Genomic DNA, 15937 nt, shown 5'->3' on the forward strand with positions numbered 1-15937 from the left:
TTGTTTTCTTCTGAATTGAGTTACCATTACAATTTTTACTAGTACAAAACTGATCAACAAATTTTATAAATTTTGATAGGAAATTAAACATAAAGAAACAAATTTACTGAAAATGCATCCTTTAATGAAATGGATGAGTGTCTTACCCCCTATCATTGGTTCATGTAAATATTATATTTAATATAAGCACTGAAAAAGCTTGTTTACATAAACAGATGTGAATGGAAGGAGCATTGTTATAGCACTGTCCCTATATTCTCTAAACACCCTCAGTGTTTATCCAAAAATCACAGTGATCTATGATTAAAAATAACTTTTGGGGCACCTGGGGGGCTCAGTTGGTTAAGTGTCCGACTTCGGCTCAGGTCATGATCTCGCGGCTTGTGGGTTCGAGCCCCACCTTGGGCTCTGTGCTGACAGCTCGGAGCCTGGGGCCTGCTTCAGATTCTGTGTCTCCTTCTCTCTCTGCCCTCCCCCACTCATACTCTTTCTGTCTCTCTCTCTCAAAAATAAACATTAAAAAAAATAATTTTGATCTATCAACTGCCAATTTGATTATGTCCTTAAATTTTGTTGAAAGATTCAAAAGCCACCAGAGTTACAAAAGAATTTGTCATCTAATCAGAGTTAACTGCTTCTCCTAACCAATATCAGCATTTCAAAGCCACACCTCTGATTGCCCAAGATGAAGTACTCCTAAGACTGGGGCTGGGTAAGAAGTATGCCTTTCTTTTGTAAAGTGGAGAAGAGAGATTACAAAAGAAGAGGTGAAAAAGGATAACTCACAACCTCAGATCAATTTCAGGAGACTATAGGACAGTGGGATCTAAAAGCTGATTCCCTGGAAGTTATCCCTGTGCCCAGGTACCACTTAGAGTCTCCATGCACCTCCAAGGGACCAGACATCTCAGTTTGACAAGTGACCGAGACTGTACCATGACCAAAGTATTCTCTTAAAAATGTAATTTACACCTTTCAATTTGCTAGCCCCTGCTTTAAATCCTTCAACAAACCATACCACCCTTAAAAAAACAAAACCCAACCTCCTTAATGTGTTTTCTAGGGTCCTACCTCACCTCACTATCCCACAAACCACCCAGGCCTTCTCCAAGTTCCTGGAATGCTGCCAGTGCTTCCTACCTCAGGGCCTTTGCACATGCCATTCCCACTGCCTATGGTACGTTCCCTCTGTTTGCTGCACGGCCATTCCTCCACATCCTCCAGACTTCAGCTTAAATGTAACCTCCTAAGAGGGGTCTCACCTGACCACCCCTTCTTCTTCATTATACTATAGCAATCTAATTCTTGGTAGTTATAACTGCAATATTTTGTTTTATTTACAGGAATGTCTGACTACACCGCTATATGCAACACAGGTTTTGTTCACTGTTTTATGCCCACCACTCAGCACTGTGCCTGATGCTCAACAGATATTTGTGAGCAAGAGGACAGCATAAGCATGCCACGAAAAATGTGAAGTTGAGTGCATGTGAGAGTATGTGTGGGGTGGGGGGGCAGGGGGGTATTTCTAACAGCTTTCTATACAACCTTATTTTAAAACAAAGTCATATGAATTATCAGAGAGTATAGATACCCCAAATGCCAAAGAGAAAGGTATATTACAGATATGTCAAACACATAAACATAGCTGTACATATACCAAGACTTTGACAGCATCCAAAGTGAGCAGCAATATTCAGCATGCAGGTATTTGCTCCTGTTGTTTTTCTTACCTCTGCTCTTGAGAATGTTCCTCCATATCCTCTTCAGAATCACCCTATTGATAAAAGAACATGGTTTAACAGTTATTTCAAAATAACACAAAAATCTCCAAAAGAAACAGTTCTTCAAATTAAACACAGGTAATAACCTTGTAACGAATATCTAAAAACAGTGCCTGATACACAGCAGGCATTCAGTATCTACTGAAAGAATAACACTAGTAATGACACCACTAAAAGCCATAAACAGCCAAGTGATCCCTTAGATATTTTATGTAAAGATCCTCATTTAAAACCACAACCTACATAATCTCAAAATTAGTTTGACATCTCTTCTCTCCAAGAGCCTTTTAACATTTAAGTTACACAGGGACACCTGGGTGGCTCAGTCGGTTGAGCGTCTGACTTCGGCTCAGGTCATGATCTCACAGTTTGTGAGTTCGAGCCCCACATCAGGCTCTGTCCTGACAGCTCAGAGCCTGGAGCCTGCTTCAGATTCTGTCTCCCTCTCTCTCTCTGCCCCTCCCCCGCTCATGCTCTGTCTCTCTCTCTCTCTCTCAAAAATAAATAAACATTTAAAACAAAAAAACATTTAAGTTACACAAAAGTCACACAAAATAAAGTTTAACAATATAGGAAATGGATCGGTTAGCTCGCAATCCCCCAAATGGATATCCGACGTATTTTGACATCAACATAAAAAAGGCTGATCAATTTTATAAATAGTATAAACATCACACTCAAAAGCACTTCCAAAATCCTCTCCCAGACTTACCAGGCTAAAATCTAACTACATGTCATATAACAAGAGGGTAAAAAGAAAAGGCACGTGAAACCAAAACACAAGGGCAGATCGGATTAGATACTACATGTAATCTGCCTGACGGACTCTATCTTGACCATTCTTTCCCGAAGCTCACCATTGCTGGCTTCAGGAATACCAAGGCTTCCTGGTCCTCCAGCTTCTCTCTAACCCTTGGCTCTCAGCACTTACTGCCTCATTGCCCTCTTCCTCCCTGTCACTGCCAGTCCTCCTGGGCCCAGACTCCCTACACCAATTCGAACCATAGGGCCCAAATCCCCAGTGCCAGCCCCCATGCCTCATTCAATCACACGTGTGGATACTCAGGGAATGCCTATCTTCCCCGAGAGCAAGACTCCTGAGATTCTGGTGAGCACTGCACCAAGCCATGGCCAACAGATGGCAAATACTCCACAATACTTGGAGGATGGATTCATTTACAGCTTCAGCCCTACTGGCAAATGCCTCCAGGACATATGCATTTTGTCTCCCCAGAAATAGTTACAACCAACACTTACTTATCAACATCAGGGGCCCCTGCCAAGTGGTTTCTGTTCTAACGCGCCTCTTTCTGTCAAGGATACCAACATCCTCCTTGACTCATGGCAAACCTTAAGGTCATCTTAAACTGCTCTCCTTCCTTCGCCTCCAGGCATAAAGACCTACCCACTCATCCGAAATAGGGTACAGACCTGTCCTTTCTTCTCCATCCCTTCTGCCAGCAAATCAGCCCATACTTTCAGCACCCCAGGCCTCCATTACTACCACACACAGGGCTTCTTCCTCTGTTTAAGACTGCTGCCTCCAGGGGCACCTGGGTGGCTCAGTCAGTGAAGCGTCCGATTTCAGCTCAGGTCATGATCTCACAGTCCATGGGTTTGAGCCCTGCGTCAGGCTCTGTGCTGACAGTTTGGATCCTGGAGCCTGCTTCAGATTTTGTGTCTCCCTCTCTCTGCCCCTCCCCACTCATTCTCTCCCTCTCTCTCTCTCTCCCTCCCTCTCAAAATAATAAAAACATTACCAAAAAAAGAACAAAAAACAAAAAACAGACTGCTGTCTCCAACCCATCCCGTGTGCCACTGCAAGACCAATTTTCTTCACCATCAATCATGACTTACCACCCGCATGGTATGGACCCAGCATCCAATGTCATTGCGTTAATCTCTGCTCGAGAGCCTTCCACGACTCCCTAACTGCTAGTCAGATGTACTCCAAGCTCCTTAACCTGTAACTGAGCAACTGTCAATTGACTTCGCCATAGCCATCTCAATCTCTATAGCCACACTTCATCAAGCGCTCTGGGCTCCAATTCAAAGCATCAACTTTAAAAACACTGAACTGTCACCCATGTAAGGGTCTAGACAAGGCCCCATTCACACCTTTGCTAATGCAGCTCTCCAAGTGCCCTCCCACCCTTAAGCTTTAACAGACCCCTCTAATACACACTGTTCTTCCTCTCTCCTCTCAGTTCCTACATTTCAGCACTTGAACGTTATCTCAGGGTATTACCAGCCTTATCTCCCCAACACCACCAGGCTCTCAAAGGGCAGGAACCAAATCCTGTAATTCCCCCACCCCATCCTTTAGCAGTGCCTCAGGGCCCTTGCACTAGCTATTCTAAATCTCCCACTGCTTTCAAGGGTTGGTTCAAATGTCAAATATATCCCTTCTCAAAGGGATCTGCCTTGACTTAAATTAAAACTCCAGTTCCCATCACCTGAATCTTCTCCAGTCTGCCACCACAAAGCACTGATGCCTTCCTAACAGACTAAATAAGTGACAATTTATTCTACTCCTTATTTACTATCTATATGCCTCCTGTAGACTGGAAGCTCCACAAGGGCGGTAGTTTTTGTTCAACGTGACACCCACAGCACATAGACCAGTGCTTGGCCCACAGTACGCACTCAACAAACGTCTGCAGAGCTAAGCACCATCTAGCTGGTTCTCAAATGCTAATGGATATATACCTTACACCTGCTAGAATGGCCATTATCAAAAAGACAAGAAATAAAACCTGTTGGTGAGGATGTGGAGAAAAGAGAACCCTCCTGCTCTGTTGGTGGGAATGCCAACTGGTGCAGCCACTGTGGAGAACCGGATGGAAATGCCTCAAAAAATTAAAAATTGATCTAACAATTGCCCTTCTGGGTATTGATCTGAAGAAAACGGAAACACTAATTTGAAAAAGTATCTATACCCAACAGCATTATTTATAATAGCCAAGACATGTAAACATCTATCCATTGATAGATGAATGGATAATGATGTGGTGGTTTGTGTGTGTATGCAGATATATGTGTACATGCATATAAATATATATATATGTATACATAATGAAATACTATTCAGCCATTAAAAAAACACACACACAAAATTGCACCACTTGTGACAACACGGATGGACTGTTACGGCATTATGCTAAGTGAAATAAGTCAAACAGAGAAAGACAAATACTTTATGGTCATTCTCAAATACAGAATTTAAAAAACAAAAACAAATACCAAATTCATAGATACAGACAATAGACTGGTAATTGCTGGCAGGGGGTGGGGTGCAAAACGGGTGAAGAAGGTCAAAAGGTACAAACTTCCAGTAATAAAATAAGTGAGTCTCTGGGGATGTAAGGTACAGCATGATGGCTAGTTAATAATACTGCACTGCATATTTGAAAGTGATTCAGAGTAAACCTTAAAAAAGTTCTTATCACAAGACAAAAAAAAATGTTTTTATAATTGTGTATGGTGACAGATGGTAACTAGACTTACTGTTATGTTGTACACCTGAAACTAATATAATGTTGTATGCCAATTATACCCCAATAAAAAGTTTTAATGCTTTTTAAAAAAATGTTTTTAATGTTTATTTATTTTTGTGAGACAGAGAGAGAGACAGAGTGTGAGCGGGTGAGGGGCAGAGAGAGAGAGAAAGGGAGACACAGAATCTGAAACAGGCTCGAGGCTCTGAGCTGTCAGCACAGAGCCCGATGGAGGGCTTGAACTCCAGAACAGTTAGATCATGACCTAGGCCAAAGTCAGACGCTTAACTGACTGAGCCACCCAGGTGCCCCAATAAAAAAAATTTTTAAGCAAAAATGTAGAAAATACTAGCAGATATGACTATTGATTATTTTTAAAGACTTCATTAAGCAAATTTTTCTAACTCAAAACAGAACATGAAAGTATCTCTCTCAGACACAGGAACTTTATCACAACACTTTTCCTGGTCAGACTGCTAAAACTCACACAGAGCACAGGCTTTAACCCTGAACACCACCTGGGTTCAAATCACACCACTCCTGCTTTCATATAGCCTTGGGCAAATTATTTAATGACTCTGGGCCTCAATTTCCTCATCTGTAAAAATCAAGTCATAACACTTCACAGTTTTTCATGTATTACCATGAGTATTAATAACTCATAAAGTGCTTAAACAATGCCAGTGATATTCAACCCATGTCAGCTATTATTTTTTTTTATGTTGATAGTGGAAGTAGATTAAGCCCAAAATAAATCTCTATGACAAAAAGATTTCTAAATACCAGTCAATGATTCACTGACTGGAGCAAGATGCTATTACATAACACAGTACCTGAGATAATGAAGAATTCAGATATTCAATGTACCATTTCCCGTTTCACTTTCTACTAGTTTCCGTTATCTATACCCTCAGACTAAAGGGGTAAGACATGAGTTTTTTAAAGGCAGAGACTCTTTCTTATTCATCACTGTATCCCAGGGGCCTAACTGGGTCAGGCCCATGCTAAGCGTCTGCTAGATGAACAAACAAGGCCAGAAAAGCACTGAGCACCCCCCCAACCCCCCACAAACAGACCAACATGATTCTGTATCAGGTAACAGCTGTTCTCACTCAGCACCAATGTCTGTGTCCCAAACCTAGCTGGGGGGGGGGGGGGGAGGGTTAGGAGCGAGACTTCTCTTCTCAGCAAAGGCTGAATGCATTAGAACAAATTCTAGATTCCCTTCTTTCTACTAGAACTGATACAAAACAACGACAACGACACAATAATAGGAAATCAAAGTTTAAGGCATTACACCTGCCGTCTTCGAAACTAACCTCATAAACAGGACAACACACTGGTAACTGCCTCTCCTCCCCTAGGAAGAACTCATGGGCTAACCACTGAATGCCTTCTGTATGCAGAACCATGGGGCCACAAGGGGCCCACCAAGCTCAAAAGCCCAAACCCTCTTACGGGAAATCCAGTTAGGGCAAGAAGGCACCCCCAAGGCAAAGGAAAAACTGCAGACACCTAAGAAACTCAAAAGGAGAGAAATGACAGTGCTGCTGCCTAGTTAGAAGTATAGAAGGACTGGCTCTTTGGGAACAGCAGGGCAATAGCATTCGTCCTTCCATTCAATAGATACCTGTGGGGCCTCCTCCGCCAAGGGTCAGGCTGTAGGGAGCATCCTAGATGACTGACTGGAGCAACACACCAGGTCAGATTGCGGAAGGCCCAGATTGCGGAGGGCCAGAGCAGGTCAAGGGGATCAGCGGGATTTTTACTTGAAGGCGAAGTAGGAAGGTGCACAAAGCAGTATCTTGGCACACTCGCAATTTCTTCTTGATAATAAGCTAATGAAAACATTTTTTGGTTCCTAACCATCACCACTTTGGATTCAGTGTGTTGAAGGAGGGGTAAAGCCAGAAGAGGGGGAAAATTCTGTAAATCTAAGAATAAAATCGCATTTTTTTCTTCCTTCTCATCATCACCAGGGATAGAGTTTTTTATGTTCCTACACCAAAATATCCTACCACATAAAACAGCATCTAACAAAAAGACATGAATAATATTATGTATCTATACAACTGCAGAGAACATACAGGACTGAGTTATCTGCACTGGTTCAAGCCTTTCAAAGTAGGAAAGCTGTCCCATGCTCTCCAGGGACCAAATCTAGGAGTCAGCTGAGATACTGACAAAATAATAGGTAACATACATGAAGAGCTTACTAAGTTCAAGATACTTTTAATCCTCGCAAAATCCTCTGAGATCAACACTGCTATTACCCCCATTTTGCAGGTGAAGAAACTGAGGATGAGGGGTGAAAAGGGATGGAACCAGGAGTCAAATCCTGGAACCCTGGACAGAATTTGGAAGATGATACCAATTCAATTGTTATATTTGTTTTTATTAATGATGCACTCTTCTAGTTCTTGATCACTTAAAGACCCATTAGAAAAAGGAAAAAAAAAAAAAAAAAGACGACCCAATCACCAGAAAACATTTCCAAAATAAATAACTATAAAAAATTAGTGGTGGTAAATGTTAATATTCAATTCTGTAATGCCACATCTTCTGGGGCTCCCATTTCACCTATCACTGACAAATCTTAGCTTCTGAAGCTGCCTCGGAGTCTTCTGAGTGAAAGGAACCCAACCTAGAAATTAATTAAGGAGAAACCCTCAAATTTAAAAAACACCTATAAATACTCTCTTTTCAGCTGACTCCATGACACACGAGGGAGCTTTTTTTTTTGGGGGGGGGGGGGAGTCAAAATACTTTGAAGAGAATTCTCTAAAAATAACTGTCTTCAGAACTCACTGTGGTTTATATGTGTATATATTATATATATGCAGTTTAGAGAGATATGCATATAAAGGTGCAGTTTAGATAAATAATATAGATGCATATATATCCTCACCCCCACCCAGGTATGTGCAGGGTAAAATAGTCTCTAAAAGATACACATATAGACAGAAACGAAGTATTTAGAAAATTATTTTGAACACCAGTTTCACTTTCATTATAGCTTTGATTAAAATAGTTTAGTTATAAATGCTTCTATACTGAGTAGTCCAGAAAGACAGCTTCTAAATTGTGACTTTTTTTTTTTTACCAAAGCAAACTGTATTATCCATATAAACAAAACAAAACCAAAAATTAAGACTTTTATAAAATAACTTTCACGGCTATAAATAATATCATTAATCCTATCACAGGCCTTGACATTTCCATCTCTGAGCACAGTGACTAAATCTTCAACTAATGCTCCAACAAATCAGAGTCTATAATTTACTTTCCTTTCTGTCTGGGTTGGCTTCCAACACTAACCAGTAAGAGGGTACAGGCTACAATTGAGTAAAAATGCAAATGCATATGGATATACACCAGTGCTTCTCAACCCGGGCAATTTTGCTCCCCAGGGACATTTTGCAATGTCTGGGGACATTTTTAGCTCTCACAACTGGGGGGGAAGAGGGAGGAGAAAGTGCCACTGGCATCTAGTGGGTAAAGACAGAGATGCTCTCACTGCTTGACATCCTACAGCCCCCACAACACAGAATTCTCCACCCCACAGTGTCGTTAATGCTGCTTTTGAACACCACTGAGATACACAAATATAACTATTTTTAAAAAGTAAAAACGTCAAATTTTAAATGTGGATCTTTCAGTAGAATCATGAACAATTTCTATTTAGTTCTTTTCATCTTTATGTATTTTCCAAACCCTCACAATACACATCTGTTATTTATAATCAGAAAAAAAAAATCCATTTGGGAATAGACTTTTAAGAGAAGGACAGACTATTTGCTCCCCATCCCGATAAGGCTTCTTCTCAAAGGACTGGTCTCATTCAGCTTGCAGGCCTTCAGGGAAGGTCCAAGAAAATTTTCCTCTAAAAATCACCTCTCCGCCTTGTAGCTGTTATTCATTAGCCCTGGTAAAGGGGAATATTCTGAATATCTCAAAACCAGCACTCTAATGCTTCACATAGGAGGGAGAAACTTAAATGTAAAACAGCACAGTTCTTCAGGGAACTTATAGCTAGACATCCTGTTTTTCCAAACAGCCACCAGAGACAACATAGAATTAAGTGCTGTCACCAATGTGGGAATTAATGAACATCTTAAAAACTACCACACGCAAGCTGAATATTCCCTTACAATTCAACACCCCCCAAAAAACAGTATTTGGGGTCACTACTGTTGCTGCTGTGAAGCAGTCAACAACATATTAAAATGTGTACATCTGCACTCAAATGTTAAAGTTAAACCTTCACACAATGCTTTGCAGGACCGTATCTACGTATGATGCCACATATTCTCAATGAAATGCTAGTAATTATTTTTCCACATGCAATCATTGTATCATATGGGGGAGAAACCCCCAAAACCTGAAATTCAAGTTGTTAAGAGGGTGTATCTAACACGAATTAAAGGCCCTTAGAAAAAATCCAAGACTACAATCTTTTAAAGTCACATCTTCATCGCAAAGCTACTTAACGCTAATGGCAAGTGCCACTCACTAACACTTGTGAAATCAATATTCCTGTTGTCCTCAGGCACACACAGCTCCAGCTCACTTAGGGAACAGGGCACACGTCCCTCGCGCACCCAGGTCTACAGCCCGCCGAGGGGCCCGCCCTTCCCCTCCACAAGGCTGCCGCTGGCTGGCCTCGGCCCTGCTGAGGTGGCCTGGGCTCCCACCTCCTGAACTTGGGGCGGGCGTGACTCACGCCCTGTCACATGGCGCGGGAGGAGGCTGGGAAGGCCACCGCTGCCAGGTGTTCAGGCTCGGCCCGACCGTTTATTTGCCTTGCAAAGTGGCCCGAGCGCCTGTGCCGCTGGGGGGCCGACGGCCTGTCCTCCCTCGCACACCCACACCAGCCCTGTCACCTGGTCGTCCTCACCTGAGTGGGCAGCAGGAGTTCCCCTTCTTCTGCCTGCCACAGCTCCACCACGTTCTGCAAGGGCTCAATCGCTGCACGAACACCAAAAAATACACCGCATTTTAATGCACGGAAAAGAAACGCTTCCTGTTTCCCTATCATGCCCCCGTGCACTCGCCTCACCAAAACAAGTCACCCTTTCCTTCTCTAAGCGGAGGCCACCCGAGGACAAGAACACAATGGACGGGGTGCAAGCGGGCGGCCCCTCTGACAGAGAGTAGGGAGCGTGCAAGGTCGGGGTTCTTGTGCTGGTAGGGGTAGGGGGGACGCAGGGGGATAGCCACCCGGCGGGCCGCTCGGCGCTCCGCATCCCGCAGCATCTGGGGCTGGCGTCTGCAGGATGGGTCCTGGGCGGCCAAGCTCGAGGAACAAAGCTGCAGGAAGCCGGGCCGCGGCGGGGCCCCAGCGCGCGCCACACAAAGCGGGGGCTGCGCCCGGGGCGCCCGGGGCCCGCGCACAAAGGCTCCGGGGCGCGTGCGGCTAGCGGTCCGCGCCGCTGTCCCCAAGCTCCGCGACTGCCCAGCTTTCCGTTTGTCTGAGGGCGGGGGGCGCGGGAGGGGACGCTGTGGTTAGAAAATGTTATCAGCCGAGAATTGCAACCGCTTTCCTTCCTCCTCCTGCCCCTTTCCCCTTCCTCCCCTCGCCCTCTTATAGATTTCAGCAGTTCCCTAAAAGAAAGAGAAGGGGGGGGCGGGGTGGAGAAGGAGAGCGAGCACAGCGGCGCAAGGCTGACCTTGTCCCTGAGCCCCTCCCGGGCGACAGCAGGGCAGGAGGACCTGGAAGACGCCCAGCAGGAGGTTCACGGCCGCGGCGGTGCGGCAGTAGCAGCCCGGCTGCGGGCGTCGGAGCCCCGCCATGCTGGTGCTCGCGCTCCTCTCGGGTGCTCGCCGCGCTCGCTGTTCGCTCGCTGGCGCCGGGGCTGCCTCGCCCCGGGCCCGCCCCCGCGCCGCCCCGCCCCGCCCCGCCCCGCGCCGCCCCCGCCCCCGCCCCGCCCCCGCCGCAGCCGCCGCCGCTGCCGCCGCCGCCGCAGCTGCTGCAGCTCCGGCCCCGGGCGCGCCGCTCGCTCTGCGCGCGTGTGCGCCACAGATAGGGAGGGACGGAACGCGGCGGGGCGCGGGGGAACGTGGACAATGCGAACGCTGCGGCCCTGGGCGCCCCGCCCGGGCGCGGACCACACGGCTGCGGGCCCGCCCCACAGCGCCCCGCGGCGTCCTTCCCAAATCTGCGGTCCCCAGGCACTGTCTGCGGCTGTGACGGGGTCTCTTAGAGCTGTCGGGAGAGACTACCAGGCCACTGTCGCCAAGTGCGATTTGAGGAACTTTCGGGTGGTTTCCTCTTTGTTTGGGCACGCTGGCACAGTCGGGTTATTACCCACGAGGGAGGAGGGCGGTGTTGGGGGGCGGGGGTGGGAGTGAGGAGTCGCCGGGCCAGAGGCCTCAGACAGGATATTAGTGGAAATAATGCAGTGGTTGTCAGGAAACGCTAGTGCAGCCACATGGCTACTGCCAGTTATGCAGCGAGGATATCCGGTGGCTGCAAAGTCTGTAATTTAAAATAAAAAGAGCTCTCCCAAGACCCGAGAGACTGACCTCAGCGAGGCGTGGCGGTGGTGCGCCTGGCAGCCTCCGAGGAGACGGCCCAGGTTGTGACAGGTGGGGAAGCCTCTTCCTAGGGCATTTATAGCTGCAAAGACCCTGCAAATACTCCCTTAGGATTCATACTGCAAAATTCAGCCAGCCTCTTCGGAAACATGGTTGAGGTCGAGGTCGGTTGCCTGTTTCTAACATTAACTGGGTAATATACATAATACCTGAAAATGTATTTTCTAGCCCCATTATTTGACGCCTGTAACCAAAAAGTACGTCTAATATCTGAGATCCCGTTTAAGTTTTAATATCATGCCTTTGCCAACGGTACCACAAACAAAGGTTTTATTCAGGAATCGCTTTGCATAAGCTGGAAGTATTGGCAGTCTTAAGGGTTTTTTTAACTAGTTTGCTGCTTCCAGAGTAGTTTGTGTGAAATTCAGAGAATTTGAGCAGTGTAGAATAAGGAGAAGTGACTGGGGCACACCTGTCTGTTTACATTGATCCTCTATTTAATTGTTTCTGGTGCCTTACAGTCTAGACAATGGAAAAGCAGTGGTCAAAATAGCAGGAGGGATGCCAAAGAAGAACTAAATCAATCATGGATCCTTTTCTCCCAAGGAAAAAGTCACTTTGCCTTATCCAACTTCAAGACCCCCAGTATTTTCTCAGTTCCTTGTCTTTTTCCTGTGTTCCCTGCCAGCATCTCCCTTTCTGTAGCAAGGATCGCCAGTCCCATCCTAATGAGTTTTTTTTTTTCTTCGTTTTATTTCTCTAGGTTTGTATTTCCCCTTGAGCTCTGAAGATTCTCCTCTGTGTTAAGGGGCTGTCTTCTGTCAAAAAATACTTGCCAGAGCCCAAGGAGACAGTAACTGCACCTTCAAAGTTTGTTTTTAAATGAATATTCTGTCATTGGCCTATTTATTTACAATATGTATTTTTAAGTCCTCTCATGACTTAGAATGGAAAACAAGCAAACATTGATGAACATGAAACAGGTTTCATGAAACAAGTTTAATAAAAAGTCATGGTACAAACTTTTTTACTATTTTTTTTTCTTATTGCTAATTTTTAAACTATCTTACTTTTTTACTAAAAGCCTTTCCCACAATAACCAGTATCACACAATCAATGAAAATGACTTAAAAGAGGAAAATTGCTGTGGACCATTATTAAAAAAACAGCTCTATTTTGTTCTCGTACTGAAACTTTTTGAAGTCCAGCTTGATTTTCAAGTTGTGATCTTGTGGACTTTACAAAGTGGGTAATGCTATTTGACTGTTGTTCAAAAAGCCAGAAGCATGTATCTGCAGTGCCATGGGGTTGGAGAGGGATACAGGATTACACAGCTGTCTTCTTAGATAAATCTGACCTACTTAGCCTTCTCTGGAGGTATTTTTCATGCTGACTCATGAACAACAGGAAAGTTATGGCCCATTAAGTAGCATCCATGTTTTGAAGTAAACTTCTTCTCCAAAGAAGACTCCTGTGTCATTGATGCCATTATTTGCCTGCAGGTAATAAATATTCTTTTGTCACAGAATATTAGAGTTGGAAAAATTTGGGTATTAAATAATAGCACAACTGCATCATTTTACAGAAGGAGAAACTGAAGCCCAGAAAGGATGAGAAATATCCAAGTTATAGTAGCAAAGTTATGGAGAAGTATGTATAAATAATGTTAACTAAAGAAAAAAAAATTAATAGAAACATGAATTAACTCAATAGGCAAATTATAAACACAAAACTAAGCATGGAAGAGGCACTGAGGAGATACCTTACTAGAGTTTATCATTTTTTTTAAGTGTAAAATGTGATGATTTAATTATACATTGTGAAGTGATTACCACTATCAAGTACATGAATACATCTATCACCTCCCATAGCTACCTTTGTGTGTGTGAAAATCTACTCTTCTAACAAATTTCAAATATACAGTAGAATATTATTAACTCTGGTCTCCATGTTGAATATTAGATCCCCAAAACTTAAAAAAATTTTTTTCTTTTATTTAAATCCAAGTTAGTTGACATATAGTATAATAATGGCTTCAGGAATAGAATTTAGTGATTCTCCACTTACATATAATACCCAGTGCTCATCACAACAAGCGCCCCGCTATCCCCATCCCCCCACCCTACACCCCCTTGAGCAACCCTCAGTTTGTTCTCTGTATTTAAACGTCTCTTATGGTTTGCCTCCCTCTTTGTTTTTATCTTATTTTTCCTTCCCTTTCCCTATGTTCATATATTTTATTTCTTAAATTCCACATGAGTGAAATCATATATTTGTATTTCTCTGACTGATTTATTTCACTTAGCATAGTTATTCTAGTTCCATCCACATTGTGGAAAATGGCAAGATTTCATTCCTTTTGATCAAGTAATATTCCATTGTATATATATACATATATGTACATATATATATACATATATGTATATATATATACATATATACATATATATATACATATATGTATATATATACATATATATATACATATATGTATATATGTATATATATATACATATATGTATATATATACCAAATCTTATTTATTCATTCATCAGTAGATGGATATTTGGGCTCTTTCCATAATTTGGCTATTGTTGATAGTGCTGCTATAAACATTGGGGGAGTTTATCAATTTTAAGTTAGATCCATATAAGTTAATTTAAACACATGTGCACATACACACACACATCTACCTAGCGGGTAGCTGGATGGCTCAGTCGGTTGAGCACCTGACTCTTGATTTCCACTCAGGTCATGATTGCATGGTTTCATGAATTCACACCCCACTTTGGGCTCTGTGCACTGGCTGCATAAAGCCTGCTTGAGATTCTCCTTCTCTCTCTACCTCTCCCCCACTTGCACTCTTTCTCCCTCAAAATAAATAAATAAACTTAAAAAAATTAAAAAATAAAACACATACACACACACCTAGGAGCACCTGGCTAATTCAGTCCAAAGAGCATGCAACTCTTGATCTTGAGGTTGTGAGTTCAAGCCTCATCTTGGGTATAGAAATTACTAAAACATTAAATAAATAAACTTAAGAACCCCTTCCCCCCACACACACACACCTAAAATTGACTAAATCTACACTCATTTTAAGATATACAAGATGTTGACCATGCTTTGGACTTACTGCACTCTTGTTTTTTTTCTTAATGAGTATAGATGAAAACCAAGCAAGTCTATAAATGTGAGTTACATCTCAACACATTCTACATAAAATTGACAGTGAAGCATCAAGTCCAAATCACCTGTCTCTAGAGAAGATTCAACACACCAGGTCACATGGTGGGTTGTAAAGAGTGAAAGAGATACTATATGTTAAGCATCTAGTATACGTGTTAATAAATGCTAGTAATGATATTATCTTGCATGCACATTGTGGGGACATGCCAGACCTTTCTTGAATATGGTAAATTTGATACTGATATTCAATTATTTTAATTCATTATCCCTGATCCTTTATAACTCAGACATGCTGGAAATGGGAATGTTTAATGAAAATGTACATGTAACAGCTGTTTGCTATCTATTTTGGGCTTCACCCCAATCACAACAATAAAACCAAGGGTTTCATGAAACAACCACTACCATCATTGCTAGGATCCGAGCCTCATCTTCCCTGGGAAGAAATGCCCAGAGGGATGGCTCTTGAAAGCAGAAACCTAATGGTTTTGGTCAGGTACCTTTAAGATGCAAATTGTCCCCTTAAGGGGACCCAGCATATGCTAACTTTATTCCATTTATCCATTTATTCCATTCATCTCAAGAAGCCTCGATTAGGTGCACTGGATAAAATTTCTCTCCTTTCTCAAACGACTCTGTTGTTTTAAACAATGGTCCTTTACCATTATGAAAATACCAAGCATCAGTATTCATAGTTAAAAATAGTCATCTTTCTCTCGGTTTTTTTTTCAAAACTCATAAGATTGTACAATGAAAAGGATACATTTCACTGTATATAAATTAAAGTAAAAATGATAAAGTTTTTAATTAATAAATTTTTAAGAAATTAAAGACAAAATTTTTAAAGATAGGTTAGACTGTGATTTATACAGGATGCCTTGGATGTGGTCATGCTAAAGGTTTAAATATGATTAAATGATATTAAATATG

At 42.9% G+C, this 15937-nt stretch overlaps 1 protein-coding gene and 1 long non-coding RNA gene across 5 annotated transcripts in view; one reads left to right on the top strand and one right to left on the bottom strand.

The window, feature by feature from the left end:
- TMEM131L (transmembrane 131 like) overlaps positions 1-11135 on the bottom strand; it is a 169527-nt gene extending 158392 nt beyond the window's left edge. For all 3 annotated transcript variants that reach the window (XM_042983743.1, XM_042983742.1, XM_042983744.1), the window contains exons 1-3: positions 10951-11135; positions 10179-10249; positions 1734-1777 (exon numbers count right to left, since the gene is read on the bottom strand). In XM_042983743.1, the coding sequence (XP_042839677.1) occupies positions 1734-1777; positions 10179-10249; positions 10951-11074 (239 nt within the window). In that variant the 5' untranslated portion in view covers positions 11075-11135. The remainder of the gene's footprint in view (positions 1-1733; positions 1778-10178; positions 10250-10950) is intronic.
- A 137-nt stretch (positions 11136-11272) lies between these two features.
- On the top strand, positions 11273-15112 carry LOC122237651. 2 transcript variants are annotated; one of them, XR_006216241.1, is made up of 4 exons: positions 11273-11520; positions 12582-13320; positions 13404-13468; positions 14987-15112. It is a non-coding gene; the product is annotated as an uncharacterized LOC122237651 (long non-coding RNA). The 2 variants fall into 2 exon arrangements; XR_006216242.1 differs by lacking the exon at positions 13404-13468.
- Positions 15113-15937: the final 825 nt, after the last annotated feature.

Source organism: Panthera tigris, chromosome B1, assembly GCF_018350195.1.
Source record: "Panthera tigris isolate Pti1 chromosome B1, P.tigris_Pti1_mat1.1, whole genome shotgun sequence".
Lineage (NCBI taxonomy): Eukaryota > Metazoa > Chordata > Mammalia > Carnivora > Felidae > Panthera > Panthera tigris.